The sequence below is a fragment of the Bradysia coprophila genome, unplaced genomic scaffold (genome assembly GCF_014529535.1).
Source record: "Bradysia coprophila strain Holo2 unplaced genomic scaffold, BU_Bcop_v1 contig_297, whole genome shotgun sequence".
In the NCBI taxonomy this organism is placed as follows: domain Eukaryota; kingdom Metazoa; phylum Arthropoda; class Insecta; order Diptera; family Sciaridae; genus Bradysia; species Bradysia coprophila.
In genome coordinates, this window is record NW_023503555.1 from 6,397,621 (window position 1) to 6,414,467 (window position 16,847).

Here is a 16,847-nt window from a genome sequence, read left to right on the forward strand (position 1 = left end):
TTCCAAGCCAATTTTAACACATTTTTGCGTGCTTCAATGGTTTTACTTTTTCATAAACAGATTTCATCAACAAACGAATATTTTTGCGCACAAATGTAGGCTACAAATTTGCCAAGGGTGAGCGCTCTTAAACAAAAATAATAAAACTTATCAAACAATTTTTGAGCTTTCAACACTGTATGCATACTATTAAAAGACAAAAATTTTAACTCGTACCATCGGCCTTGCAGAATTATTCGTTTTTCATTTTTTTGAGATGGAGTGTATTTTAACCAAGGTTAAACTATACGTAGCAGCCTATTTTCTATGTTCATCCAGCCTTTAGTTACTCTTTCTATAACACTTCGATACCATTTATGTGCAAAAGAATGAGAACATGTTGGGTTGGCGGACCGCGACCTGGGTGTGAACTTCCACCATTTAAGTACTCGTCAAGATACAATCGTCTCTCAACTAACCTTTACAATTATTCAAAGTTTAAATTATCGCCGTTATGTCCATTCCAATCGATCAGTAACAGATTCTTCGTCGAATTTTAGAACGATGCTATTTGACCGTGACAACCGTCGTCCACGATCAGTGAAACAATCACCCCAGCCGGCCTGTCTTGAAGTCTGAAGTTGAAGTCTGAAACTTCAAATATACTTCAAATATTTCTTACTGTTAAACAAGTCGAGTTCACATAGTCTTTCCACATCCAATTCGGATCAGTTCCATTTCCTATCAGCTTTAAGTAAATTGACAAAACTATTGAAGAATGAAGCCAATATAATTTTAATATACCCTGTTAAGAAACCCGTAGTTAATCATATACTACCAGCATCACACAAGGAATAAAGTATTGACTCACTGTTTGCGTTGTAGTCGGGATGAATGATGACTCTTAAGACGCGAACGGTTTGCTCATGCGATGTGAAACTATTTTGCCGTATGAAACCTGCCCTTACTTGAAGATAGTCATATTTTGTGAGCCGTATCCCTTTGTGATGAAGTTGCCATTGTAGGTAGTGGCTAATGCTTATTGATTCAATTCCGTAAAATGGATTCCATTTAAATAGTTGTGAAACGAAAACTATCGCTTATTGATAGAATCAAATCACCTTAACTGAATATCTAGTTCCTGTTTGCATGCTTTTAACACAAAATTATTTGAATTGCCAGCACGAATGGGATATCAATTGTTTTCGAAGTTGCGATACAAAATACCCTTGGTGTTTCCAATGGATGGGTTTACAGTAGCAGTCCTATCGTCAACAAAACGCAGTCACTTTCGTCTTCTCCATTTGAACAATGTCTGAATAAATCGCATTTCTGTATTTTGATGTATTCTCATTCTGTACATCAGAAGCACTCTTCAAAAACTTTAAATATTTCTTACTGTTAAACAAGTCGAGTTCACATCGGCTTTCCACATCCAATTCGTAGTTAATCACATACTACCAGCATCACACACGGAATAAAGTATTGACTCACTGTTTGCGTTGTAGTCGGGATGAATGATGACTCTTAAGACGCGAACGGTTTGCTCATGCGGTGTGAAACTATTTTGCCGTATGAAATCTGCCCTTACTTGAAGGTGGTCATATTTTGTGAGCCGTATCCCTTTGTGATGAAGCAAGTGGCTAATGCTTATTGATTCAATTCCGTAAAATGGATCCCATTTAAATAGTTGTGAAACGAGAACTATCAAATAGAATTAAATCACCTTAACTGAATACCTAGTTCCTGTTTGCATGCTTTTAGCACAAACTTATTTGAATTGTCGGCACAAACGGGATACCAATTGTTTTCGAAGTTCCGATATAAAACTCGGTGTGTTCTGTTTATTAGTCAAAGGCTTCCACTTTGCTTCATTCTGCTATATGTCGTTTTCAGCACCTTTTTCTTGGTTCATTTCCAAGCTTGAATTTGTGCTGCGAGTGGGTTGTCCAGCAGTAGTTGGTAAACTTCTCGATTGGCTAGGGCGTGAAGATATTTTTTCAGGTTCTGGTTGAGGTCTTCGGTCTTTTTGTTCATATGTTGAACCTGTAGCTTGATATCATTCAGCTCTTCGGTTTCCGATTTTTTACCGTCCATAAAGCGCAAGTGATTTTTTTTGCTGTAACGCGAGGAGGGGGGTAGCTCACGACAATTAATTAACAGTATTAGTACTGATATACGATTTAACTATTTGAACTAAAGGGGACAGGAGTAATAGTTATAATTTAACATTTTGGTGAAGTTTGTGTTAGAATTCATGAAAGATTTAATTTTATCTTGCTAATTAATGACTTGTGATTAATAACGGAAATTCAATGAATTGTCCGTTCTCGCGGACTGGCTAAGGTAATCGTGCAGTTTTAGTAAGAACAAAATAAGAATGCAAGCAAGAATAACCGTTCTTACCGAAGTTACAGAAGTAATTGAATTTCAATAAGAATTTCGTTTCACTTGTATTCTAACTTGCTAATTGCTGATTTGGTTAAATGAGACGACTTTTCTTTACCGGTTACCTTTTATGTCCACTGTTTGAACGAAACTGAAAATGGCCATTGGCTTCTGACAGTGGAAATTTTCTAAAATGGCCGCTGACTTGGCTTCACTTTGGGAATTTTCTACTTTGTATTTCTAAAACTACTCCTCGTCCTTAATGACTTCTCCAATTCATTCCGTGTATGGTTGCATCGTGTCCACAGTAGCCAAATCCCACTTTATGCACTTCATAACGTCCGTATCGCAAAACTCGAAATATCTTGTAAGGACCAGCCATTTCTCCATCGCTCACCTCTATTACCTCGCCATCTTCGACCTCATACACCGGTATATTTTCACTTGTGTATTGTTTGAAACGATACACAATTACTTCGTGATTTTGCAACATATCCGGTACTAACTAATTTCTACCCACCAATCCGATTAGATCGTTTTCCTTTAGTTTTAACCGTCTACTGAAATTCTCGATGGTGACCTCTTCATTGTCCACGTATATGACGCTGTGTCGTCTCGAACTATGGAGTAAATATACCTTTATATCATTTCCTGGCGTGTCTCCTCGTCCAACCATGTTTCGCATTGCCTTCAAATCTAACTCTTTCTAAGTAAAATTATGGCCACATCGTTTGAACTTTCGTCAACCTTTTTGCTGTTGCTTTTAACACTCTTGTTTCGTCGTTTCCAAACACCTCTTCATACGACATTGTCTAAGACTCGATTTCAAACTAAAATAAAGTTTAATATCCACTCTGCGTGTGCGTTTATTTCACTCTATCGAAATGCGTAAATATTTTATTATTTCACATCGTATTTGTGCAAGCTCATCTGCTTACTTATCAATCTTGCGGTCAATGATATAACATTTATACTCTCGCATTCTATGAAACTTCATTTTCGATTGGAAAACTATCTACTTATCTGCAAGCTTGCTTTTTTTTCTTTACCTCTCCTATGTAGATTGTTTTTCTGCGTAGATGTTGTTTGATATTGTCCATTTTTTGTTTTATCCAGTGGCAAATCACATTGGAATTTTCTTTCTCTTCTGGATCGACCTTTGTGTTCGTAACGTAATGTGATATTCGCTGCTTGACTTTCATGCTCATGCGTACTGACCAATTAAACCAAGTGCCAGACCCCTGTGTTCTCAATTCAGACGTTTCTTCACCACCCAGGCCGTCTATTACTTATATCACTATACTGGAAGGATTAAGAAATCCCTAACACTCGGTGTCAGTATACTACTAAGAAGTGATACACACAACTGTTCGATTTGATTTGATTTTATTCCTTGTATTACAACTATATTTAACCTTTAAGGTTTTCCACAACACAACTGGACGCAATTGGAAGTTCTAATTCAATCAGATTTACGACTGGATATGTCCACGATCAGTGAAACCACCCCAGCCGGCCTGTGTTTGTCACAATAGTAACATTGAAAAAAAAACTTCAAATATACTTCAAATATTTGTTACTGTTAAACAAGTCGAGTTCACATCGGCTTTCCACATCCAATTCGGATCAGTTCCATTTCCTATCAGCTTTAAGTAAATTGGCTTGACAAAACTATTGAAGAATGAAGCCAATATAATTTTAATATACCCTGTTAAGAAACCCGTAGTTAATCATATACTACCAGCATCACACAAGGAATAAAGTATTGACTCACTGTTTGCGTTGTAGTCGGGATGAATGATGACTCTTAAGACCCGAACGGTTTGTTCATGTGGCGTGAAACTATTTTGCCGTATGAAACCTGCCCTTACTTGAAGATAGTCATATTTTGTGGGCCTTATTCCTTTGTGATGTACGTATTGTTATGAGCTGCATTTACATAACATATCAAATCATTTCTACCCATTTCATATGAAAGATACTTCCAGCACATACAAACGTTCCATTCAAATAAAGGCTGACAATCCAAAGATGATATTCGGCTAAATCATCTTTTCCACCCGCTATTCTTGCCCGATCTGTATAGAATCGTAGTACAGCATGCGTAACTTAGAATTGGGCAATTTATTGCAATTTAGCTTATGTGTAGTCCTAGTCCATGCTCAATGCTCATATTAATGATCAACGATCGCATTTCTTGAAGCTGCGCATTTGTTTTGTTGCGTAGAAGGGCCGTCGCCTTCGAAATGTGTGTAATAGTTTCTTACTATGAATACTGTAGATGGTAACAATAGAGTAACCCATAGTTCCCATAGAGTAACAATGTATATTAAACTCAACCAACTTTTTCGTAGAACAAGATGTAAGCGTTTCTACTCAATTGAGGCCATCTAGTTGCCGATACGTTGTTGTCGTTGAGTAGATTTCACTCTTTGTTGACTGTTAAGTAGGCAGTGTAGTGGCCAATGTATTGGAAAGTAGCAGCTTTCAATTTATACCTGGAACCACCAATTTGCATTATAGATGCGGGACTTGCACTTAGCCTCAATGGCAATCTGTTGACAATGTTGCCTCTGTTGCCGCAATGCTCGATGATATTTAACACTATTATAAAAACATTGCTGGCGTCAGTGATTGTAATAGCTTGTGTGGAAACATTTGAAATTTTTAGATAGAAATAGAGAATTAGAGAAATAGAGACTACGACTTTTTCTCGGAATTTCGATTCAAATTCACTAGCTTTTTGCCTCACTTTCGCTGTTTCACCGGTCACTGTCGCGGGTTTTTACGCTGTGTCGCGTTCCAGGATTTGTTATGGGACACTTCCTGTTAGCTCAGAGGGTGTGTAAAATGGACACACGGACTTATTCCCGAATTACATTAATTTTATTTTTCATTTGATTACACAAAGCAAAAATGTCGAACGCATAACGAACAGTGAAATTATACTCGACTTGTCGCTTTAATGAACGGGAAGTAAGTCATTCAAAAGAGTAATTAAATTTTACTTGGACATAAATTCATGGGTCATGACAGCCTATAATGGATATTCGTTCGTAGTCACACGCTTGTCTAACCTCGAAAATATCGATTTCGTGGACGTTGCATCACGTTTCCTGGCTCGAGTAAATTGTTTTTGCTTGTGTGAAATTCTTATGGAATTTTATATGGCTCATTCCGACTGATTGTTCATATCGGGATGAGGGATATCACAATACTTATTCTCATATTTTTTAAGTGATGAACGGCCAAACAGATAACACTGAAGGTAATAAATCTCCGAAGTCTTTGAGGGATTCTTATAAAAAACATCCTACCGAAATCGGACGAATTTTCCAGTGGAATTTTTTATTTGTGCCCAGAAAAGTACTCGTCCTTAGAAGCTAAAGATGTATTCCAGTGAAACGTGAAGTCGTAGGACTACCAATAAAAATTATCGCCGAAGAAATTTCTATTATGATCACATGATCAAAAAAATATTTTTGGCATCTAGGGACCAATACCTATATCTAGGCACATATAAAAAGTCCACCGGAAAATGCGTCCGGTTTCTGGCAGGTCGTTTTTCAAAAGAATCCCTCTTGGGTTTTTTCATACCTTGGACATTTCAGAATTTTTTCATAACTTATGCCCTCGGCATGCAAAGCTGTATACGTAGCGTAGCTGTTGTGGACGGTTGACTTTTGGCACTTTCGCTTGTCGCTCTCACTTCGTCCGGGCTACAACTCGCGAAACTCGCCTAAAATCTGCCGTCCACAACATATATACGTAAATATAACTATTAGTCCATACAATTTTGAGAGTTGTAAATTTCTTGCTAACGTAAATGTATGGAAAGTAAAATACGAAATTTCGTTTTTGACTAGTTTCTCATTTTTTTAGTCTGGTAATTCTGCATGTGTATATCGAGGGGTAGATCACTCTTGGGATTAATTGGAAAGTTATTTCCTCCTCTATGCATATGGGGCAATTTTCTTACCATTTCAGGTGACGCTTTTTTCTTACTTAAATTGCCACAGTTGACATTTCAGTCGATTTCAACATGAACATGATGTTCTATTTAAAAAATAGTCCACGATACCGGTCGAGACCTTGGTGTCTAAAAAAATTGTCTCAAGTTCAAGGTTCCTTTATAACTGTATTAGCAAAACTCTTTTTTCTATCGAAACCTTATCTTCGTTTTTAATGTAATCTTACTAATCGTAGCTGCACTTACAAATGTACCAACAAGTATTTCTTATCACGTAAAGTGAGTACAAATTTAATCGAATTTATGTTGTCCAGTCCACTTGTCAACGTAATGTGAATATTTTCTTACAAAACAAAGGAGTTGTCGTACAAAGTACGCACGCATAGGATGACGAATTTTTGACCGCATTCTAATTAATTACGCGTACTTTGTGAATGGCCTAAAATTGGGGCTGTACGAAAATTACGTACAGCATTTGAGGGGATGGGGGTGTCGAGGATTTCGTTCGAAAAATCGTACGATAAGGTTCTAAAACCACTAATAAAAACGTTTGTAATTTGTGTAGAGCCCCCTATCACATCCTTATTGAGCACTAAGTACATTTAATTTTCTCCACATTTAACCAAACGTCTCCGAGCGGCACATATAACATGTGAATGTTGTCTATCGGTAGGGTAGCATTCGATTTATCACATAAGCTAAATTTGAAGTGTCGCAACAACATGGCCAATCCCACTTTTGCTTGAATAAATCCAAATCTTAAACCAATGCAAATACGTTGTCCTTCCCCGAACGGTAGAAAACAGAACGGACTTCTGGTTGCTTTAACTTCTTCCGAAAATCTGTTGGGATCAAATTTGCTTGGATTTGGATAGAATTCCGGGTCGTGGTGGAAAGCGTAGGTCGGTAACATAACGAAGTTACCCTGAGGGAGAATGGAGCCATTGGGTAGTGTGTAGTCTTTGGTGAGCACTCGATGAAGGGATGCAACGGGTGGATATTTGCGCAACGTTTCTGAAATAAATCAATTTTCGTGTTTAATTTTTAAATCATTGAAGACAATTGTAGCCAACCATTTATCACTTGATCCATGTACGTCATAGACATGACGCTGTCGTAACTGAACGCTCCGTCATTTTTATTGAATCGGTCGTTGATCTCACTTCGTAATTTATCTTGAATATCTGGATTAACTGCCAATTCATGTAGAGCGTATGTCATTGTTGTGGACGAGGTTTCAAAACCAGCAAAAAAGAACAGAAACGACTGTGCCGCTATTTCTTTCAGCGTCAATGAATCCTCAGTCACACCTTCCGTTTCATCTCTGTACAAATCGATCATCAACTGCATAAAATCGTTCCGCTGAATGTTGTTCTCTTTGCGATGTTTGATTGTCTTCTCGACAATTTGCATCACAAAATTTGTCACCTCATCGTCGTTGAACACCATTCGCAGAGCTCGAGCCTGTTTTCGCATCAGCATACCGAGGAATATTTTGAAATTTTTAAACTGCGAAAAATTGAACATTTTCTTGCCCATCGCTCGGAATTCCGATTGCGGATTGGCAATGCTGTTACATTCGATTCCAAAACCGCAAGATCCAATCACATCAGTGGTATATCTTGCCAGATAGTCACGAATTTCCATTGGCTCATTTAAATTCGGCGCCAGGTTGCTTAAATGTTCCACCAAATTTTCAGCCACTTCCAACATCGTATGGAACATCACTTTTATTTTCCCCGAAGTAAAGGTCGGGGTCATTTTCGTCCGTAGCTGGCGCCATTCATCCCCTTCGATGAAAAATAGGTTTGCCGATAAGGGATCGTCTTCTTTGTTGTAATAAATACCACGGTCCACAAAATACTGAAAATCCTTCACCAAAACCGTTTTCGCAAACTCAGGCGACAGAACCACCAACACTGGTTTCTTGAAGAAAAACACTCCCGCATAGTCACCGTGATGTTTCAATTTGTTGTAAAAGTCCTGAGCGGTATATGCGAAATGCTTTTGCTTAAACGAATCGAGCATATTGCCGATGGGGAATGTTGGCTGTAAATAAGGAACATTTCGTTTCTTCCAAAATTGATACCGGATCTTATAACTGATATAGAGATACGACACAGCAACGAATAGCAACAACAGTAATAGCGTTAATAGCACCATCATTCAAACTAATTTCCATTCACCGATTACACAATATAAAGCTCTACACAGTGCGGATATAAAGCACGAACTAAGTTCATTGATAAAATAGTCGTCGTACTTTTGCGCCGCATAACAAACATTTTATTGATTATCATGACTATGCGAGTGTTAGTGTTTACCGAGGCCAGTCGGTTGGTTAGAGATAATACTACTGAACCGAAAAAAACGTCTCAGATCTTCTGCTCAATGCTTAGACATGGTTGCAGTTTGTTATTACAGACCTATTCCAAGTGGCAAGTAGCAATTAACGACGGATAATCATATCAGTGACTTCGCCAACTTCACTGGCATTTATAGGATTACCTAATGTTTCTCTCCCTGTTCCGTGGATCCAATGAAATATCTAAACTGATCCGACCCGTGAATTTCTCAGATTCGGGTCTATTTCGCAATTAAAAATTTAAGTTCAGTCAAACGTAGCTTTCGTGTTAGCCTGAACTGAAACACGCAGAAACTGTTTTTGGGAAACCGTTTTCCATATTTTTCCACGTTTTCCTGTATTTTCCTTGATTTTCTCAAATTTTTCAAAAAATTAAGAAAGAAAATGTAAAAATTTTGGAAAACTTGGAAAAATGTTTTCCTAAAAATAGTACCTGGCGTCAACAGGTACCAAACTATATACCAGTCATCGGCAACAGCTACAAAAATGAGAGATTAACTCTGGCATTACGAGTTTTTGTGTCGAGGTCTATATAGCCTAAAGGCAATACATTTAACAAAGGAAGTAACAGATTTAATAATTCCATTTTGACAAGCAAATAAGATTAAATTGCCGCTCACCCGGCCATCCAATGGTAAAGTAAGATTTGATGATTAATTCTAGTAATTTGAACAGAAGCAAGACATACCGGGCATTTAAGTCAATAAACGTGAAATCAGATATTTAACATTAAGAATGCAAATATAGAAATTGCTTTGAAATTTATATTAATGAATGAAATTCCACTTTATGACGAGTTGATTTTTATTTCTGTAAAAAAAATAGATTTTATTTTACCTAAAGTTAAGAGATGTGTTAGAAGCGCCATATATTTGAAAATGAAAATTTTATTATTAAGAAAGAGAAGATTTATTATATACGAAGAGAATAAAAGTTTACATATAAAACAAAAACTAGGAAAGAAAAATGTTTTTGAATTTTATTTTCTACAAATATTGTGCCAGGACGAGTTGTGTTTGCTGAACTTTTCGTTTGTTTGCAGGAAAAATAAAACCCTTTCCTATCAAACTGCATTCAGAAGCAATCAAAAATCATGGGAAACAGTTGCATCAAATGATTTAGATTAATGCTGTTCAATGCATGAAAACGTTTTTACTCAGTAAGCCCCTGGGAATATAGGAACAACAAATAAAGGGTTCGATAAAAGTTGTTGGACTAGGTGGAAAACAAGCCTTTACAGAACACTGATAGAAAGTGTGTTTGGCTGCAACTGGATCCGAGTTGATTTTGGGTCGCTCAATTAAGATATGTGTGAAAAACCCGAAAATCGAGGAAAATGCAGACTTCTGAGAAATTGGACATTCCTATCAGATATGTTGAAGTGACTTCTAAAGGTGAGTTCGTTAAGATCATTTCAAAATATTCCAAAGAAACTTATTTTATTTTATTTCTGTGTGCATTTGCGCTCTTATTTGAAGAAAAAAAAGGTAAGTATATCCCGAAGGAACCAATCTCTTTTAATAAACCAAGAGATCAAACGAGTCTTACAAGATTTTTTTTTCGTTTTCTTCTCATACGAGTTGATTCCTACATCTTCCCAGTTCTAGAGCCTGGACATTCAACGAATTTTTCACAGTCACAATTGAATCTCAGAACTGGCAAAATAAAGCCCATCAGTATAATCCGGCATAGTAAACCTATCAAGTTTCTGGTGGAACGAATGCTTCTCAAATTTTTAGACATAAATGTTTTCCATAATTACATTAAGAAAGTTTTTATTCGGATTTTGTATGGAAGTCTTACAAGAAATATTAAAAAATCGTGAAATTGACCTACATTTAATACCTATTTTCCACAAAACCTTTAAAAATAACTTTTTATTCAAAAACGTAAGGTAAAGTTAACTTTACTGCACGGATCCAAAACTTTACCTCAAGTTTTTGAATAATAGTAGATTACATTTGTGTGGAAAATCGTTGTTTTGAAGAGCATACAACCACATGAGTTGATTTCCGCACAGTTATGTAAGTTATCTTACCTCTACAGTGCGGCGAATGAGGTAAATGATGGAAATGGTACTTCTTGTGTGTTTACCGACCTCGATCTGCAAATTTCACACAAGAAGTACCATTTCAATCATTCGCCCCATTGTTATGTAATGTGCTATTATTAGTCACGGTGGGGCTGAACAACTTTATTTTGCGAAAATGATAGAGGGATATGCTACGAGTATTAGCAAGTGAAATTGAAATCCTTTTGCAGGGATAGCATATAAAATTTCTAAGTATTGACTCTTTCATCGGTCACATGGGATACAGAAACAAATCTAATGGACTTTTAAGAATCCAAGTGTTGGTATATGAATGAAAGAAGCTGTTAATATCTATTTAAAGCCCAATACACAACCGTTTAGTCAAACGAAATTCAATTTGAGAAGATTTTGTAATTTTCTTTGAGTCTGCCATTTTTCAATGTTTCAAAGTTTGATTTCTCGGAAGTCAATTTTTTCATAAAATTTTGACTTTAAAAATTCATTTCTCGTGAGTTAAAAAACGTTTTTTCTGGTTTTAACTTGTTTCGGATACTTTGAGGTATTTGTAATGGGGCAAAAAGAAATGTTCAAGAAAAAATTTAGCAACTCAACTTCTAGTCCAGGTCCTTGTGTCGAAAAAAAGAGCTCCGTGCGCCTTAAGTTTTTTAAGATTTTTCTTTGTTCCATGTTGTTTGCCACGAAAAGTTGTGGAACAAATTTTTTTTCCGGAAAATGGAAAATCAGGAACTGACCTCTGGTGACTTCAAACTTGTTAAAAGTTCAAATGTTAGCCGAAAAAACTGCCAAAAACGTGAGAAATGTCTAGTGTCTAGAACAAAGAAGAGCTAGAAACGTAAGGATTCGACAAAATTTGGATGGGTTACTCCATAAACAGTCACAAAAATTATTTCATTCTGGAACGGGACCAATAAAATAGTTATGTCACACGAAAATGCTTTCGTAAAGAAAATAAATATTTTCATAGGGAAAACCATCAATAACATCCCAAAAATGGAACTTCCCATAATCCTTGAACCGAAATCAAGGAGAGAAAGCTACCTATCTTTTATTGATCTAGAAAAAACTTGAAAAATCCTTATATGGACATACATGACTTTCCCAGGTCATATCTCAGGCTCCCGAAAATGGATCATGCCCGGCCGGTTGAAATCAGAAGTACTTGAATGTAGCTTTCGAATGACACCACTTTTATGAAAAATAAATTCGAAATGGCCAGGGAAAATCGCTTCAAAGTTGATGAATTTTCCGGGACACTTTTTAGGTGAACCCTAATAACGACTCCATTCCAACTCCTCTAAAAAAAGTTCTTCCATGAAATATCGGTAATGGGCCATACTTTCAAGAACAGAAGAAATTTTTCAAAAAAAACATTGTATTTTCGGAGATATTCGACTTTGAAGGTTTTCATATGAATGGCTTTTCCGGCCGGAAAAACGATTTTCCATTTTCCGGAAAAAAAATTTGTTCCACAACTTTTTGTGGCAAACAACATGAAACAAAGAAAAATCTTAAAGAACTTTAGGCGCACGGAATTACACAAGTACCTGGACTATTCTGGTCGAACATCGAAAAAATGCTTACAGTTAACCTCAATTTTTACGGTTTTTCTTGATTTTTCCAATTTCCTGCCAGTTTTTTGAAAGAGACTTTTGGGAGGTTATAAAGGACCCCAAAGCCTATCGAAAATCGTCGAGTCCGCTTTTGTTCTAATTATTGCGATGTCTTCCATATAATAATTTAAAATTGGCCCATATAATACTAGGGTGGCAAATACATTTTCACAGTCACACTAACAGCGCGCTAAAGGCGAATGAATTCATATACATACATTTTGCTAACGGCTGGAAGAATAAACGAAATCTTATTCTTTCAATGCAAAGATTTTGGAGCACTAACACCGCCAAATCAGCCTTTTCGTAGTGACCCAACCTTTGATTTTAATTGACATAGAACATTATTTTTCCGCCAATAACGGTCTGTTGCGATACAATTTTTAAGACTGAAAACTCTAGTTTCAAGAAAAAATCGTAGTTTCAGGCATTAGACTGATCGTTCCTCTTTTGCCTCAAAGTGTTAAAAATTTGATCTGAGGTAACTGGTCATACAAAAATTATTGCAATTGGCGGAGGTCTGAATTTTCAAAACCATATTCTACAGCGATCTCCGCTATCAAAATTTTTTCTCCGCCAAAAACGGATTTGTTCCACACTCTATCGTCTTCAGCAAGTTTTATTAATTCACCATAGAAACTCAGGCGCCCGCTGATTCGGGACATTTACCATCAGCGCCGAGTTCTGAGGGAGGATAACCAAAACTTTCGGGGATGGATAGCGGAGACAGGCCGAGGCTCTAAAGTTCCAATTCAAAAAATATGCCCTTCGAAAGACGGGCCTGTCTTTTAAAAAACTTTAGTCAAATCAAGATGATTTGTCATTAAGATGTGATTCTCAACTGGGTTCGGTATACCTACACTTCCAGACTCATCATTGATCATATTTAGAAAAAATGAAATTGAATTGAAGATCCAAACTGCAAAAGATTAATTAAACATCTTCCCATTCACATCATTAACAATACATTATTTTTAGGTGTACAGTACAACCAATACGTCTTTGTTAATTGCACACAATTGCATGAAGTGTATTTTGACCTTTTTTATTTCTTACAACTTTCGAAACCCTTTCTTTAACCAAATCCAATCATGGATTTCATTATTGAAGCGAATAACAGCATGGTCAGCGTAATTGTGTTACATTATTATTATGCTTTGTGGCTTTGCTTCGATATTATTGTATATTCGACATTATAGTCTCTGTATGTGTACCATAATTTTGTGAACGATACCACAAGCACAAATTTATAAAACCGGTTGGTTGGGTATTATAAATAAGAAAAATGAGTATAGCGAGATCCTAAGTTTTATGATTCTTTTTTTCTTAATGGTAAATCTCCACTCTTATTCGTCGGATAAAAACCGCCAAAAACGATTCGGTAGAGGATTTGTTTACTCTTCTTTGCTGTTACCTCTCTACACCCAATACTCGAAAAACTACGGAGACTATTTCGAACCGAAATGATTCTTTTTTTTGTTTATTTTAATAAAAATTTTATTTTATAAAACACAAACAAGGTTTCGACGAATAGTAAATACTACTTTTCGAATGTTTCGGCTTTTATTTATTTTCATATTTTCGTTATGGAAAATATTGACATCGTCTCTTTTTCCAGCTCAAACTTTGCGGACTGCCATTGTAATAATGAGTCACATAAAAATAACAAACAGAAAAATTAATTTCTTTGTTTATAACCGTCGGTTTATATCCGATACATTGTATGTATATACAGCGAGATCTCGGCTGTTTTATTTTGACGATAAGTTCTTATTTTCTATATTTCTTTTAAATTAATTAATTAATTAGTAATTTTTTCGTGACTAATTAAATAATTAATTATTTGCCATAGAATTGTCGAATTAATTTTTTGATTTTACATCAAACAAACGTTTTAGAGCCAATAGCATCAATGTTTCAAACAATTTGACAAAAATTCTATGGCAAATAATTAATTATTTAATTAGTCACGAAAAAATTACGAATTAATTGATTAATTAAGAAGAAATAAAGAAAATAAAAATGCAGAACTGGCCGTTACATTTTTGAATTCAACAAACATTCATTCTGTTTTGAAACTTGTAAGACACACGGCATTATACCGCGCCCAATATTTGTTCCCATTTATTTTTAGGCAACAATGATGTGGGCATCAAAATGAACCGAATGGCGCGTATACCTGAATGGTTGTGGGCATTATTCCATTGAACTTGTTTTTTTTTTTTGGTTTTTGTTCTAATGCGGGCGACAGGTTTGTTTGCATTTGCATATTTTATGTGTATTTGTATTTAATTAGCCAAATGACGATCGCAATCGTCATCATTCAAACTAAAATGGTTTTATTTGCTGGTTTTGACGACGCTTTGTATGTTTCTCGTGTTTACACACAGTCAGTAAATTTCCTCCGGTATCTTCAGGGAATTAAATATTAAATTGTCATGGGTTGGTGAAGACATTCGGGAAATTGGATGGAAACAATGTGTACACATATTTTGCAAATAAAATGACAATTTTAGCAGAAATTAAATATTAAAAGGTGTGAATCACTGATATAATTCCACTGGGAAATGTTTCAACAAATTTTGAAATGGTAAAAAACTCGTTTGTGAATCAGCCTTGTCGGCAGAGAAAAGTTAATTTGATGATTGGCTCTGAATAGTTTACCGTTTTGGAATTAAGCTTTAAAGTACTGCAACCGTATCCCGGCATAATCTATCAATTTGTCATTTTTGCGGTTGAAACTAATTTTGACACAAAATCTATTACTTCATTAGTCTTATCATACATCTTGCTATATCAGACGAAGCTTCAACGAGTGCAACGCTCATTGTTGTTGATGTCACTAACAGATGATTTTATCCAAAAAAGACTTTAGAAGTTGCTACGGTTGATGATTGAAATTTGAATGATTTTTTTCCGTTATTGGCTTGTTCGGGTCCTCCTAGTAATTGTAAAAGATCATGGTAAGAAACTAAGCCGTTTGTTGTCAGCCGATTTCGACAGCCTGCATTTGGGGTCAGTTCGTTCTGGGATTTTGTGCTAGCCCAACAAGCGGCTTATCCCTATTTTTATGTCGATCTTAGTTTCTTGCCAAGTCACACAAATAGGTTTTTGGACCACCCTAGTGATGATGTCGAGTTGTCTGTTATAACAATAACGATAATATTGCCTTAAGGACTTAAAAAAAGAGAACTACCTGAGCCCAAAGCCGATTTACTTTCCAAACCACGCCTGCCTTTGAGATAGTTATTTGGTTTACAAGGGACGAAAGTAATAGTCATTTGTATACCTGTTTTGGACGATTGATTTTAGGCAATTTCGCGAATTGTAGGCCGAACGAAGTGAGGTCTACTAGCGAAGGTGCCTTAAACCAGCCGTCCCATCAGTGCTGGACTGGCCGAATGGGCGTTCGGGCGATTCCCGAAAGGCATTTTAATTTTTGAAATGATAAAAGGCAACGAGGGGCTTTTTAAAAAAATTCTTCATACAATGCGCGAAGGGCTTTTTAGTGCCAGTCCGGCACTGCGTCCCATACAGGTACACATGTGAATTTTCAAGCAAAGAGCAGAAAACACGAGAAAATTTGAAAAATTGCCCTCATTTTCGCCCAGAAGCATGAAAATATTTGTTCCTTGATTTTTCCGAATTTTTTGAACTCTTTTCTAAATTTCCTTGGTTTTCTAGATTTTCCTGAATTTCATCAAATTCAAGATTTTCTTATCCAAAAAATCGCAAATTTTTCTTGATTTTCTCGAAATTTTCCTAATTTTCATGTAACTTTCTCGATTTTATTGTTCTTCTAAGAAAAAAATATCTCAATGACAGTCAGTCTTCCAAACGCATCAAAATGTCAATGGCTTCACTTGTTGTCAATACTTCGTTAGAAAAAAAAAACTAAAAAGAAAATGCAAATCATATCACATCAAGTTGTTTTTGCATACAAAAAAAAATCTAAGGCGAGGTAGACAAACCTACCGTTAAAAAAACTCTTCATTCTCTTTATAAATTCAAACTCAACGCAAATAAAATCCAAACCATCAATACCCAACTCTCATATCTCGGGCACATGGATTTGAATACGCACACAACGTGATGTGCACACACTATACCATACTATACTCAGATAAACTGTTGTGCCGAAACCAACACAATCGCAAGAAATGAGTACAACAGGTCGGTGTGGTGCTTATTGCGTGTGGTGACTGTTCGTGATGGTATTGATTGCGCAAACTATTGAAACGAATACCACAAAGCAGAAACAGGAAAGTAAACACTTTTCGGTATATGCATTCAAGCTTTAGTTTCAGTCTTTCCGTGTGTGGCTGTCTGTTCACAAGTAATTGTATATTAGAATACGAAGTCGCGCTGTTTTTACCTTTTAATACAATTTTTTTTTTATTAAATACACAACCGCACAATTTGAAATAAAAACCTTACGCAATTTGGTTTACTATTAAAAAAAAAGAAATAATTTTTGTGAGC

At 36.0% G+C, this 16,847-nt stretch overlaps 1 protein-coding gene across 1 annotated transcript; it reads right to left on the reverse strand.

Annotated features, from left to right (window-relative positions):
- Positions 1 to 6,361: 6,361 nt before the first annotated feature.
- LOC119078496 (probable cytochrome P450 6a23) lies at positions 6,362 to 8,598 on the reverse strand. Its single transcript, XM_037186047.1, has 2 exons — positions 7,411 to 8,598; positions 6,362 to 7,351 (listed from the first exon to the last, which is right to left on the reverse strand). Exons 1-2 carry the CDS (start codon positions 8,501 to 8,503, stop codon positions 6,930 to 6,932), a joined length of 1,515 nt encoding a protein of 504 aa, XP_037041942.1. The 5' UTR covers positions 8,504 to 8,598; the 3' UTR covers positions 6,362 to 6,929.
- Between the last annotated feature and the right edge of the window lie 8,249 nt (positions 8,599 to 16,847).